This window comes from Nomascus leucogenys, unplaced genomic scaffold (assembly GCF_006542625.1).
Source record: "Nomascus leucogenys isolate Asia unplaced genomic scaffold, Asia_NLE_v1 001977F_18487_qpd_obj, whole genome shotgun sequence".
Lineage (NCBI taxonomy): Eukaryota > Metazoa > Chordata > Mammalia > Primates > Hylobatidae > Nomascus > Nomascus leucogenys.
The window spans coordinates 3,645-18,330 of NW_022097036.1; the positions used below are offsets into that span (position 1 = coordinate 3,645).

The 14,686-nt window shown below is 49.8% G+C and overlaps 1 protein-coding gene across 1 annotated transcript; it reads right to left on the bottom strand.

Moving 5' to 3' along the window:
* Nucleotides 1-496: 496 nt before the first annotated feature.
* Nucleotides 497-14,686, bottom strand: PLCXD1 (phosphatidylinositol specific phospholipase C X domain containing 1). The gene is made up of 6 exons (XM_030808899.1): nucleotides 14,422-14,686; nucleotides 9,229-9,365; nucleotides 6,477-6,605; nucleotides 4,991-5,146; nucleotides 3,646-3,829; nucleotides 497-842 (listed from the first exon to the last, which is right to left on the bottom strand). The coding sequence occupies exons 1-6, from the start codon at nucleotides 14,546-14,548 to the stop codon at nucleotides 604-606; spliced, it is 972 nt and encodes a 323-aa protein (XP_030664759.1). The 5' UTR covers nucleotides 14,549-14,686; the 3' UTR covers nucleotides 497-603.

Consider the following 14,686-nt stretch of genomic DNA (forward strand, 5'->3'; position numbering starts at 1 on the left):
TGTAAGGGCTCCAGACGCCACAGCAAGAAGAATACAGAAATAAAAAAACATATTATGGGCGGCCGTGGTGGTTCACGCCTGTCATCCCAGCACTGGGAGGCGGAGGTGGGAGAATCACTTGAGGCCAGGAGTTCAAGACCAACCTGGCCGACAGAGACCCCATCTCTATTTTTTTTTGAGATGGAGTCTCGCTCTGTCACCCAGGCTGGAGTGCAGTAGCGCGATCTCACCTCAATGCAATCTCCACCTCCCAGCTTCAAGCATTTCTCCTGCCTGAACCTCCCGAGTAGCTGGGACTACAGGCGCCCACCACACACCCAGCTAATTTTTGTATTTTTAGTAGAGATGGGGTTTCACCATGCTGGTCAGGCTGGTCTCGAACTCCTGACCTCGTGATCCGCCCGCCTCGGCCTCCCAAAGTGCTGGGATGACAGGCATGAGCCACTGTGCCCGGCCACCCCATCTCTATTTTAAAGAAAAAGAAAGGAAAAGATACTATCATCCGTCCTATGATCACCAATATTTGGCCCAAACAAAGTCACAATACTTGGAAAGTCGGGGGTGAAACCGCAGCCGCCGCGTCCTGAACTTCAGAAGGTCCCGTCAGCACCACAGCAGCTTCTGGTTCAGCGCGATGACGTCGCTGACGAAGCCGTCTGCGCCGATGAAGTCGCCCGCGATGATGTTGGTGCACCGTGAGCCCGGCCCCGGGCACTGCTCTCGGACCCACGCGCTCAGCCGCGGAAGGTTGGGCAGCGTCATCTTCTCCAGGGACTCGGACGGGTGCGCCAGAACGTACTGCAGGTTCTCCGTGAGGTTGATGCCGGCCACGAACAGCCCTCCTGCAACGGTGAGGGTGGGGAGAGGTTACACGATCACGGGCCTCACCCGCCTGTCTGTCCCTTCTCGTCACGCTGTTAGAGGTTCGCATCTCAGGAATTGAGTGTTGAAAGCACCATTATCAGGTGAACCTTGCTTATAATGCGTGGTGGGTGGCGCCGGGTGCGGTGGTTCACGCCTGTAATCCCAGCACTTCCGTAGGCCGAGGTGGGGGGGGATCACCTGAGGTTGGGAGTTCGAGACCAGCCTGACCAACATGGAGAAACCCCATCTCTACTAAAAACACAAAACTAGCCGGGCATGGTGGTGCATGCCTGTAATCCCAGCTACTCGGGAGGCTGGGGCAGGAGAATCACTTGAACCTGGGAGGCGGAGGCTGCGGTGAGCTGAGATCGCTCCACTGCACTCCAGCCTGGTGACAAGAGCGAAATTCCATCCCCCCCCCCCAAAAAAAAACACGTGGTGGGTGGTCAACCTCAAAGATGCTTACATCGTAACAGCATCTGGGAGACAGAATAACGGCCCCAGAGACGCCCACATCCTAATCCCATGTGGCAGACAGAATAATGGCCCCAGAGATCCCCCATGTGATAAACAGGGAAGAATGCTGTCATCTTAGGCACTAAGTCTGTGCCTCCTGTTACGAGGCTTATAGGGAGAGTTGATGTTGACCAGCGATTCTCAAAGCGGGGTCCCTGCAATAGTTAGAAATGCAAATTTGGGGGCTCCACCTAGATCTGCCGAACCAGAATCTCTGTGGGGGCAGAGGGATGCAGTCTGCAAGCCGTGTTTGAAGAAGCTCCCCCAGAGGTAGGTGCCAGTGCCCCTGTGTTGACCAGCTGGACTGACTCCACGGCCAGAGACGGCAAAGTCAGCAGACGTTTAAGGCCAACTTCTCTCAGTGGTTTTTCACATTTATTTCTAGGCTGGGCACGGTGGCTCACGCCTGTCATCACAGCACGTTGGGAGGACGAGGCGGATGGATCATCTGAGGTCAGGAGTTCAAGACCAGCCTGACCAACACGCTGAAACCCTTTCTCTAGTAAAAACACATCAAAAAATTAACTCAGCGTGGTGGCAGGTGCCTGTTATCCCAGCTACTCGGGAGGCTGAGGCAGGAGAAAGGCTTGAACCCGGGAGGTGGAGGTTGCAGGGAGCTGAGATCGCGCCACTGCACTCCAGCCTGGGAGATAGAGCAAGACTCCGTCTCAAAAAAAAAAAAAAGTCCGGGTGCAGTGGCTCATGCCTGTAATCCCAGCACTTTGGAAGGCCGAGGTGGGCCGATTGCCTGAGGTAGGGAGTTCGAGACCAGCCTGACCAACATGGACAAACCCCGTCTCTACTAAAAATAAAAAAAAATTATCTGGGTGTGGTGAGAGGCTGAAGCAGGAGAATGGCTTGAACCCAGGAGGCAGAGGTTGCAGCGAGCCAAGATCGCACCACTGCACTCCAGCCTGGACAGTAAGAGCAAAACTCTTGTCTCGAAAAACAAACACACAAACAAAAAAAAATTTTCTGCTGGGCACCGTGGCTCACGCCTGTCATCCCAGCACTTTGGGAGACTAGCCCTCGCGGCCGTGAAAATCACCTTCAGAGAACCCAGCACCAGGTTGCAGGACCGACACGGCCCCACCTGCCACCATCCCCGCGGGGAGGACCTTCCTCCCTCCCTCCCTCAGGCTCCTGCCTCTGGAGGACACGGGGCAGTGGCTGCCAACGCTGCCTGCACCTCACAGCCCCTCAGTGGCTTTTTTACAACAATTATGGTGAAATTCACATACAGTAAAGTTACTTTTTTTTTTTTTTTTCCCAAGATGGAGTCTCACTCTGTCACCCGGGCTGGAGTGCAATGGCGCGATCTCGGCTCACTGCAGCCTCCAACGCCCCCGGGTTGAAGTGATTCTCCTGCCTCAGCCTCCCAAGAAGCTGGGAATACAGGTGCCTGCAACAACGCCCAGCTAAATTTTTTTTTTTTTTTGTATTTTTAGTAGAGATGGGGTTTCACCATGTTGGCCAGGCTAGTCTCCAACTCCCGACCTCAGGTGATCCACCCACCTTGGCCTCCCAAAGTGCTGTGATCACAGGTGTGAGCCACTGCACCCGGCTGACACCAGGAGTTTGAGACCAGCCCGGCCAACACAGTGAGACCCCTTCTCTATCAAAGAATTAACTAAAAAAACTAAAGTGGATTCACGTTGTGCAACTTCGACCTCTCCCTAGTTCTAGAACATTCTCGTCACCCTAAAAGGAGACCCTGTTTCCATGAAGCAGTCAGTCCTCATTTCCCCTCCCTAGCCCCCCAGCAACCACAAATCCTCTTTCTGTCTCTGGACTGGCCTGTTCTGGGCATTTCCTGTAAACGGATTCACACACTACGTGTCCTTTTGTGTCTGGCTTCTCTCACTGAGCGTGATGTCTTAAGGTTCACACCCGCCTCGTCCTGCGTCAGAGCCTCATTCTTTTTCATGACTGCGTAATATTCCACCGCATGGATGGGCCACACCTTGTTGATCCCTCCCCTGGCCAATGTAGATGGACTGCCTTCTCCCTGGGTGCTTCTTAAGTAGAGACGGGGTTTCATCACATTGGCCACGCTGGTCTCGAACTCCCGACCTCAGATGATCCACCCGCCTCAGTCTCCCAAAGTGCTGGGATGACAGGTGCAGGGTTAACCACGCCCGGCTCATGCATTCCTTTTAAATTGTTTTCACGTAAAAGTGAAGGCAAGTCCACGTGGATCCGGCCTGCCGCAGGGCGTCACGGGAGGCTGTGTGGGACCCACCCCCACGAGGGGCGACCTGGTACCTGGGCGGCCGCAGGTCTTCATGGTCTCCAGGTATTGGATGAGGGCCTCGGACTTCACCGTGTTTCCCCACCAGTAGGGGATTCCTGGCCACAGTTCGTGGTGCCGGCCCAAGGAGTTCTCGTCCTCATAGGAGACGATGACCTGCTGGCCCCGGGACCACAACTGCCGCAGCGTCGGCACCTCCTGCAAAGGACCAGAGTTCAGGGGTGCAGGGGAGAGAGGAGAGCCGAGGACACGGGGGGCACCCGGGAGAGAGGAGGGCGGGAAAGTCGGGACACAAGCTCAACACACGAGAATAAACCAAAAATGAAATTCTGGCCGGGCGAGGTGGCTGACACCTGTCATCCCAGCACTTTGGGAGGCCGAGGCAGGTGGATCACCTGAGGTCAGGAGTTTGAGGCCAGCCCGGACAACATGGTGAAACCCCGTCTCTACTAAAAATTCAAAAATTAGCCAGGTGTGGTGGTGGCCACCTGTCGTTCCGGCTACTCAGGAGGCTGAGGCAGGAGAATCGCTTGAACCTGGGAGGCGGAGGTTGCGGTGAGCTGAGGTTTCGCTACTGCACTCCAGCCTGGGGGACAGAGTGAGACTCCCTCTCATAAATAAATTAAGTATGGCCAGGGGCAGTGGTTCACGCCTGTAATCCCAGTACTTTGGGAGGACACGGTGGGAGGATTGCTTGAGGCCGGGAATTCGAGCCTGGACTGCATAGGGTGACCCTGTCTCTATTTTTACATATTTATTTATTTATTTATTTATTTTTTTGAGACAGATCTCGCTCTGTCGCCCAGGCTGGAGGGCAGTGGCGCGATCTCAGCTCACTGCAACCTCCACCTCCCGGGTTCACGCCATTCTCCTGCTTCAGCCTCCCGAGTAGCTGGGACTACAGGCGCCCGCCACCACGCCCGGCTAATTTTTTTTTGTATTTTTAGTAGAGACGGGGTTTCACCATGTTAGCCAGGATGGGCTCAATCTCTTGACTTCGTGATCCGCCCGCCTCGGCCTCCCAAAGTCCTGGGATGACAGGTGTGAGCCACTGCATCCAGCGCATCCGCCACCACGCCTGGCTAATTTTTGTATTTTTAGTAGAGACGGGGTTTCACCGTGTTGGCCAGGCTGGTCTCGATCTCTTGACCTCGTGATCCGCCCGCCTCGGCCTCCCAGAGTGCTGGGATTACAGGCGTGAACCACCGCAGATCTCACCAGGAGCCACTCCGCCAGGTCAGCCAGGGCCCCCCACACCGCGGGACAGCAGCGAGCCCTGTTCGACAGCTTCACCTGCTGCAGGAATCATGGCAGCACCCACACCCGGGAGAGACGTGGGGACGCCCTTCCCCTCCTCACCCCACGAGGACACAGCATGTCCCCGAAGATGTTCTTGATACAGGCGACCAGGTACTCGTGCAGGTCCTCACTCAGCCCCTCGAAGTTTCTGCAGGCGACAATGACCACCTCCTGTGGGTGCCGCTCCAGCCACTCCGAGATTTCCGTGAGCGTGTCCTGGGGAGGGGGGCGTGGGGCTGAGTCCTGCACGATTCCAACAACACAGGGAAGGCCGGGCGCGGTGGCTCACGCCTGTCATCCCAGCACTTTGGGAGGCCGAGGCGGGTGGATCACCTGAGGTCAGGAGTTGGAGACCAGCCTGGCCAACATGGTGAAACCCCGTCTCTACTAAAAATACAAAATTAGCCGGGTGTGGTGGTGCCTGTAATCCCAGCTACTCGGGAGGCTGAGGCAGGAGAATCCCTTGAACCCAAGAGGCGGAGAGGTTGCAGTGAGCCGAGATCACGCCATTGCACTCAGCCTGGGGACAGAGCGAGACTCCATCTCCAAAAAAAAAACAACAAAAAAGAAATCCCCGTAATGGATTGCCGGGGTCAGCGTCTCCCGTTTGGGTGTACAGGTGACGTCACCATCCCATTAAAGGCCGGGAGTCTCTTGTCCAGATCTGCATGTGGCCGTTTCATGCCCACGGGAGCTTGGCCACCTCTGGCTCTCCCCCTCGCGTCCCATCTCAGCCCGGCCTCACCTGCACCAGCACCCGGCCACCTCCCGCTCTCCCCCTCGCGTCCCACCTCAGCCCGGCCGCACCTGCACCAGCGCCGGCCACCTCCCTCTCTCCCCCTCGCGTCCCATCTCAGTCCGGCGCACCTGCACCAGCGCCCGGCCACCTCCCTCTCTCCCCCTCGCGTCCCATCTCAGCCCGGCCGCACCTGCACCAGCGCCCGGCCACCTCCCTCTCTCCCCCTCGCGTCCCATCTCAGCCCGGCCGCACCTGCACCAGCGCCCGGCCACCTCCCTCCCCCCTCGAGTCCCATCTCAGCCCGGCTGCACCTGCACCAGCGCCCGGCCACCTCCCTCTCTCCCCCTCGCGTCCCATCTCAGTCCGGCTGCACCTGCACCAGCGCCCGGCCACCTCCCGCTCTCCCCCTCGCGTCCCACCTCAGCCCGGCTGCACCTGCACCAGCGCCCGGCCACCTCCCTCTCTCCACCTCGAGTCCCACCTCAGTCCGGCTGCACCTGCACCAGCGCCCGGCCACCTCCCTCTCTCCCCTTCACGTCCCACCTCAGCCCGGCCGCACCTGCACCAGCGCCCGGCCACCTCCCTCTCTCCCCCTCGCGTCCCATCTCAGTCCGGCCGCACCTGCACCAGCGCCCGGCCACCTCCCTCTCTCCCCCTCGCGTCCCACCTCAGTCCGGCCGCACCTGCACCAGCGCCCGGCCACCTCCCTCTCTCCCCCTCGCGTCCCATCTCAGCCCGGCTGCACCTGCACCAGCGCCCGGCCACCTCCCTCTCTCCCCCTGGCGTCCCATCTCAGCCCGGCCGCACCTCCACCAGAGCCGTTGTGTACACCATATGGACGAAGTGCAGGTTTTTCTCCGAACCCTCCAGCATGTGGGCGACGCGCAGGTCCAGGTACCGCACCCCAGCGTCCAGCTGCTCCGTGACGTCCAGCGCCTGTGGACAGAGGCTGCTGTCGTGTCTGCCTGGCTGAGTGCTGCATCTGGGGGGCTTAGGGACGGGCTGCGAGGCTGGCCCACCCACACGTCCTGCCGTCCACTGGGACGTGGATGTCGTAACAACAGCTGTTTGTACCTGCTGGGAGCTCTGCAGCCACGGGGACCTGCATTTGGAAAACCTGATCTCCGGGGACCTGGACTCTTTCTTTTTTTGTGTGTGTGTGAGATGGAGTCTTGCTCTGCCGCCCAGGCTGGAGGGCAGTGGTGTAATCTCGGCTCACTGCAACCTCCGCCTCCCGGGTTCATGCCATTCTCCTGCCTCAGCCTCCTGAGTAGCCGAGGGTGGTGGCAGACGCCTGCAGTCCCAGCTACTCAGGAGGCTGAGGCAGGAGAATAACTTGTACCCCAGAGACAGAGGTTGAAGTGAGCTGAGATCGCACCACTGCACCGCAGCCTGGGCGACAGAGCCAGACTCTCCATCTCTAAATGAATAAATAAATAAATAAAATAGAAAGCCAAAATTGGCCAGGTGCTACGGCTCACGTCTGTAATCCCAGCACTTCAGGAGGCCAAGATGGGAGGGTCACCTGATGTCAGGAGTTGCAGATAAGCCTGAGCAACATAAAAAAACCCAATCTTTAAAAAAAAAAATTTTTTAATTTAAAGAAACCTAGCCAGGCATGGTGGCACGTGCCTGTAATGCCAGCTACTCAGGAGGCTGAGGCAGGAGGATCGCTTGAACCTGGAAAGTGGAGGCTGCAGTGAGGTCCGATTGCACCACTGCACTCCAGCCTGGACGACAGAACAAGGCCCTGTCTCAAAAAAAACACTAAAAGGAGTAATACTTTAATTTTTTTAAGCCGAAATTAACATTAACACTGAAAACTCAAAGAAAATGACATGGTACTACACTCTCAAGAAAATGGTGGAGAAAGAAAAAATTAACATACAAATAAAGGAAGAGCAAATGGTACTATGCTCTCTACCCAGAATGACAGTAGAAAAATCAAAAGCTGATCTGAAAATGGAAGAACCAGGGGTGGTGGCTCACAGCAGCAATCCAAGTACTTTTTTTATTTTTTTTATTTTTTGAGACGGAGTCTCGCTCTGTCGGCCGGGCTGGAGTGCAGTGGCGCAATCTCGGCTCGCTGCAAACTCCGTCTCCCGGGTTCATGCCATTCTCCTGCCTCAGCCTCTCCGAGTAGCTGGGACTACAGGCTCCCGCCACCACGCCCGGCTAATATTGTTTTGTATTTTTAGTAGAGACGGGGTTTCAACATGTTAACCCGGATGGTCTCGATCCCCTGACCTCGTGATCCACCTGCCTCGGCCTCCCAAAGTGCTGGGATGACAGGCGTGAGCCACCGCGCCCGGCCTCTACTAAAAATTTTAAAAATCAGCCTGATGTGGTGGTGTACACCTGTAGTCCCAGCTGCCTGGGAGGCTGAGGAAGGAAGATCCTTTGATCCCGGGAGGCCAAGGCTGCAGGAAGCTGAGATCGCACCACTGCACTCCAGCCTGGGTGAGAGAGCGAGACTCTGTCTCTAAAGGAATGAATGAATGTGATTATTAGGGAGAAAGGGCCCTGTCTCCCTGTTTCCCAGGAACTAGCAGGTGCCTGAATGCAAACTGCAGACCCACCTCCAGCCCTAAAGACATGAGAAATGAGTCCTTGTCTGTCTTGAGTGCAGGCGTGAAAGGGGTTGTCTCAGCCGGGTGCGGTGGCTCATGCCTGTCATCCCAGCACTTTGGGAGGCCGAGCCGGGCAGATCACAAGGTCAGGAGATCGAAACCATCCTGGCTAACACGGTGAAACCCCGTCTCTACTAAAAATAAAAAAAATTAGCCAGGTGTCGTGGCGGGCGCCTGTAGTCCCAGCTACTTGGGAGGCTGAGGCAGGAGAATGGCGTGAACCCAGGAGGCGGAGGTTGCAGTGAGCCGATATCACGCCACTGCACTCCAGCCTGGGCCATAGAGCGAGACTCCATCTCATAAAAAAAAGAAAAAAGGGTTGTGTCTGCTGGGATGCAACAGGGCAAGACCCTCTCCATCTGCAGTTCTCAGTGGCGGCCTGCAATGCTCACGGCATTAGCTTTACGCCATTTAATAAAACGCTGGGCCGGGCGTGGTGGCTCACGCCCGTAATCCCAGCACTTTGGGAGGCCAGGGCTGGTGGATCATGAGGTCAGGAGTTCGAGACCAACCTGACTAACATGGTGAAACCCCGTCTCTACTAAAAATACAGAAACTTAGCCAGGTGTTGGGGCAGGTGCCTGTAGACCCAGGTACTTAGGAGGCTGAGGCAGGAGAATCGCTAGAACCCAAGCAGTGGAGGTCACACTGAGCTGAGATCGCACCACAGCACTCCAGCCTGGGCAAGAGGAGCGAGACTCTGTCTCAAAAAATAAAAAATAAAAATAAAATAAACAAAAACACTGTTCCCCTCTCTTCCGATTTTGGGGAGGGGGGTCCGGGTGGGCAGCAGGTTTTGTTTTAATCCTGGGCCACGTCAGCACCACGGGGCGTGGACCCCACCTGGGTGACTGGTCATGTCACCATCAGGGGGCGTGGACCCTACCTGGGTGAGTGGCCATGTCAGCACCGCGGGGCGCAGACCGTACCTGGGTGACGGACCATTTCAGCACGACGGGGCGTGTGATGCAGGGGAAGGCCTTGTTCAGCAGCTGCAGCAGCCGGGACTCCTCGTGTGAAATGGGGGATTTCTTGTTCAGACAGTACGTCATCGTGTCGTGGCTCCCTGCGGGCAAAGCACATGCGGACGTGTCACCATCAGGCCCGTCCCCGCCACCTGCTGTGAGTCGCTCCGTCGCCCGCCTACAGCATAGGCACAGGCGTGGCGGGAAGGGTGGACGCTGACCCCCGAAACTCACGTCCACTGGAACCTGGGAACAGGACCCGTGTTGAAACAGGGTCTCTGCAGATATCATTAGGTGGAAATGAGATCATCCTGGAGTAGGGCGGGCCCCCAAAGCCAGTGACAGGTGTCCATCTAAGACACAGAGCGAGGAGACGCAGACGCAGAGAAGGGTTCCTGGAGACGGAGGCAGAGACTGGAGTGATGCAGCCACAAGCCCAGGGACACCTGGAGCCCCCAGGAGCTGGGAGAGGCAGGAAGGACCCTCCCCTAGGGCCTCAAGAGGACGTGTGGTCCTGCCTATATCTTGACTTCAGATTTCTGTATGTAGAACTGGGAGAGAGTAAATCTCTGTTCTTTTTCGCCTCCTGACGTGTGCTCACTTGTTACGGTATAGCCGCAAGAAACACAGACCTTTGTGGTCTGACTGATGGCTGACGTTTGCATTTCCTGCCCATGACACGTAGTTATTTGTTAAATATAAATATATCTATATTTAAGATATGTATATATTTAAGATATCTATAAGACATATATATTTACATATAAACATATATAGTATATATATTTACATATAAACATATATAGTATATATATTTAAATACATATTTATTTGCATAAACATGCATTTATATAAATTTATATAATTTATTTGCATAAATATGTATTTATATAGATATATAAAACATATTCATGTATGTGTTTATATATAACATACAAGTATACTTACATATTACATATAAATATATAACATATAAGTATACTTATATATTACATATAAATATATAAATAACATATAAGTATACTTATATATTACATATAAATACATAAATAACATATAAGTATACTTATATATTACATATAAATATATAAATAAGTATTTTTATATTATACATTTACTTATTTATATATTTATATATAAATATACGTATATTTATATATACGTATATATAAATATATACGTATATATAAACATACATATAAATATACATATATAAATATACATATATATAAATATACATATATAAATATACATATATAAATATACATATATAAATATACATATATATAAATATACATATATAAATATACATATATAAATATACATATATAAATATACATATATATAAATATACATATATAAACATAGATATATAAACATACATATATAAAACATAATATAAATACATATATATAAACATACATATAAATATACATATATAAATATACATATATATAAATATACATATATAAATATACATATATATAAATATACATATAAATATACATACATATAAATATACATATATAAATATAAATATACATATATATAAATATACATATATATAAATACAATATATAAATACAATATAAATATACATATATAAAATACATATATAAATAACATATATAAATATACATATATATAAATATACATATATATAAATATACATATATAAATATACATATATATAAATATACATATATATAAATATACATATATATAAATATACATATATATAAATATACATATATAAATATACATATATATAAATATACATATATATAAATATACATATATAAATATAATAAATATACATATATATAAATATACATATATATAATATAAATATACATATATATAAAAAAAAAAAAAAAAAAATAAATATACATATATAAATATACATATATATAAATATACATAATATAAATATACATATATATAAATATACATATATATAAATATACATATATATAAATATACATATATAAATATACATATATATAAATATACATATATATAAATATACATATAAATATACATACATATAAATATACATATATAAATATACATATATATAAATATACATATATAAATATACATATATATAAATATACATATATATAAATATACATATATATAAATATACATATATATAAATATACATATATATAAATATACATATATATAAATATACATATATATAAATATACATATATATAAATATACATATATATAAATATACATATATAAATATACATATATATAAATATACATATATATAAATATACGTATATAAATATACGTATATAAATATACATATATAAATATACATATAAATATACATATGTATATTTGTATATAAATGTGTGTGTGTGTGTATATATATATATATTTACAGAGATGAGGCCTCACTATGTTGCCCAGGCTGCTCTCAAACTCCTAAACTCAGGTGATCCTCCTGCCTTGGCCTTCCCAAGTGCTGGGATTACAGGTGTGAGCCACCACACCCGGACTTCCCCCTTTAAATCCCCTGAGGAACGTGAACCCCCTTTAAATCCCCAGACCCAGAGAGGCACTGGAACGAAGCCACAGTCACCTGCTCCCCCAATCTTGAGCTAAGGTATTAAGGAAGGAGACCAGTACTTCTCCTGCTGCCCTCCTACCCCCACCTTGCCTAGTTTATAAGACAGGAGAAAGCAAAAAGTTGGAAAGAAACAGAGGCAAGATAAATAGCCAGACAACCTTGGCACCACCCGGCCCTAGGAGTTAAAATAATAATAATATCAACCCCAGACCTAAACCACTTGTGTCACCTGTAAATGCCAGACATTGCATGAAAAAGCATTACAAAACTTTCTGTTCCGTTAGCTGATGCATGTAGCCCCCAGTCACGTTCCCCATACTTGCTCGATCTATCACGACCCTTTCACGTGGACCCCTTAGAGTCGTAAGCCTTTAAAAAGGCCAAGAATTTCTTTTTCAGGGAGCTCGGCACTTAAGATGCAAGTCTGCCAACGGTCCGGCCGAATAAACCTCTTCCTTCTGTAATCCAGTGTCTGAGGAGTTTTGTCTGTGGCTGGTCCTGCTACAGTTATCACCCCTGGAAGCTACCTACAAGGTCAACTCTAGACTGATGGATGCCCCGCGTCTCTACAAATTAACCTAAGACGTCGGGTGCAGTAGCTCATGTCTGCAATGCAAGCACTTTGGGAGGCCGAGGCGGGCATATTGCCTCAGGTCAGGAGTTCGAGACCAGCCTGACCAACATGGTGAAACCCCATCTCTGCTAAAAATACAAAAATTAGTCAGGTGTGGTGGCGCATGCCTGTGATCCCAGCTACTTGAGAGGCTGAGGCAGGAGTATCGCTTGAACCCGGGAGGCGGAGGTTGCGACGAGCCGAGATGGGGCCATTGCACTCCAGCCTGGGCGACAGGAGCGAAACTCTGTCTCAAAAACAAAAAAAAATTAACCTTGGGCTGTCCCACTGGGGCACCGTGACTCATTCCCTACATCTCAAGGAAGAACACGATCAGTGCTCAATGCCACTTCTGTAACCCACATGAATTCCTGAAAAACAGCTTTCATCATCACCCCCTCTCCTGATGCGTTCGTTTTTCTTTAGAAGCTCCCATCTCGACGTTGTTTTCCACAGCCACTTCCTAAGGTAAGTTGGAGGGTTTCCAGGGCTGCAGTCCTCAAATGTGCCTCAAAGAAACCCCCTACTTATATTAATTTTCTCTTACCTTAGGTTGACAATACATATCTGTGTACATGTGTATGTGTGTCTGCATAACTATATGCATGTGTGCATGTGTGTGCCTGTGTTTAAACATGTGTGTACCTGTGTTCCTGTGTGCATGGACATGTGTGTATACGTGTGTGCATGTGTGTATCTGTGTGCCTGTGCACACGTGTCTGCATGTGCTCCTGTGTGCATGGGCATGTATGTGTGCACATGCATGTGTACCTTGTACACGTATGTACATGTGTACACATGTGTGTATATGTGCATGGATGTATACGTGTCTATGTGCATAGGTGCAAGCGTGTACATGTGTGCATGTGTATGTTTGTGTGCATGTATGCACATGTGTACACATGTGTTTACATGCATGTGCATACACGTGTCTCTGCGTGCATAGGTGCAAATATGTGTACATGTGTCTGTGTGCATGTATGTGCATGTGTATACATGTGTGTACCTGCATGTGTGTATGTGTGTGCACAGGTGCAAATGTGTATACATGTGTATGTGTATGTACATATATACACTTGTGTTGCATGTGCACATGTGTACACACCCGCACATGTGCATGCATGTGTGTACACGTATGTGTGTGTGCATGTATGCTTCCATGTGCATATGTGTGGGGATGTGCATGTGTGCATGTGTGCATTTGTGTGTGTGTGCATGTGCGTATATGTATGTATGTGTTTGTGTGTGTGCCTGCATGTTTGCCTATGTGCATCTGTGTATGTGATATGGTTTGGCTGTGTCCCCACCCAAATCTCATCTTGAATTGTAGCTCCCATAAGTCCCATGTGTCACGGGAGGGGCCCGGAGGGAGGTCACTGAATCACGGGGCGGGTCTTTCCCATGCTGTTCTCGTGATCGTGACTAGGTCTCATGAGAGCTGATGGTTTTATAAAGGGCAGTTCTCTGGCACACGTTCTCCTGCCTGCCGCCATGTAACATGTGACTTTGCTCCGCATTCACCTTCTGCCGTGATTGCGAGGCCTCCCCAGCCAGGTGGAACTGCGAGTCCATTAAACCTCTTTCTTTTATAAATTACCCTGCCTCGGATATGTCTTTATTAGCAGCGTGAGAACAGAGTAACACAGTATGCACGTGCATATGTGTGCATGTGTGTGTGTGTGTGCATGCATGTGCATATGTGTACATGTGTGTACCTATGGTCACGTGTGCATATATGCCTGTGTATACGTGTGCACATGTGTGCATGCCTGTGTGTGCATGTGTGCCTGTCCATGCCAACGTACATATGTGTATGCACACACGTGTGCACCGTGCATATGTGTGTGTCCACATCAGTGTGCTTTCTAGGATTTTCCTACACCCAGGATTGGTCCTACAGCCGGCATCCCCACTGGGGCATGCAGACGCGACAGCTCCCGCCCCACTCCGCCCTCACCTGGGATGGAGAGGTGGTGGAGGGGCACATCCCAGAGCCGGGGACACAGTGCCGACATCCAGTCCTCGTTGGCATTTCTGCAGCGCAGCCTCGAGAAGCTGTTGGAAGCGCTCACCTGCCCGCCCATCAGAGGTGCGCCCTGGGCAACCTGAGGAAGGAGAAGAGGAAAAGACGTTTTTTATGGTGACTTCAGGTCAGCAGTTCGAGACCAGCCTGGCCAACTTGGCAAAACCCCATCTCTACTAAAAACACAAAACTTAGCCGG

Bases quoted from the DNA above. Each gene is read 5' to 3' on its own strand.
- PLCXD1 (XM_030808899.1), bottom strand. From the start codon at position 14,548: ATGGGCGGGCAGGTGAGCGCTTCCAACAGCTTCTCGAGGCTGCGCTGC. The intron at 5,147-6,476 runs GTGCGGCCGGGC...CCCCCTCCCCAG, and splicing joins ACACAACGGCTCTGGTGGAG to GACACGCTCACGGAAATCTC. The intron at 843-3,645 runs GTACCAGGTCGC...TCACCGTTGCAG, and splicing joins GAAGACCTGCGGCCGCCCAG to GAGGGCTGTTCGTGGCCGGC.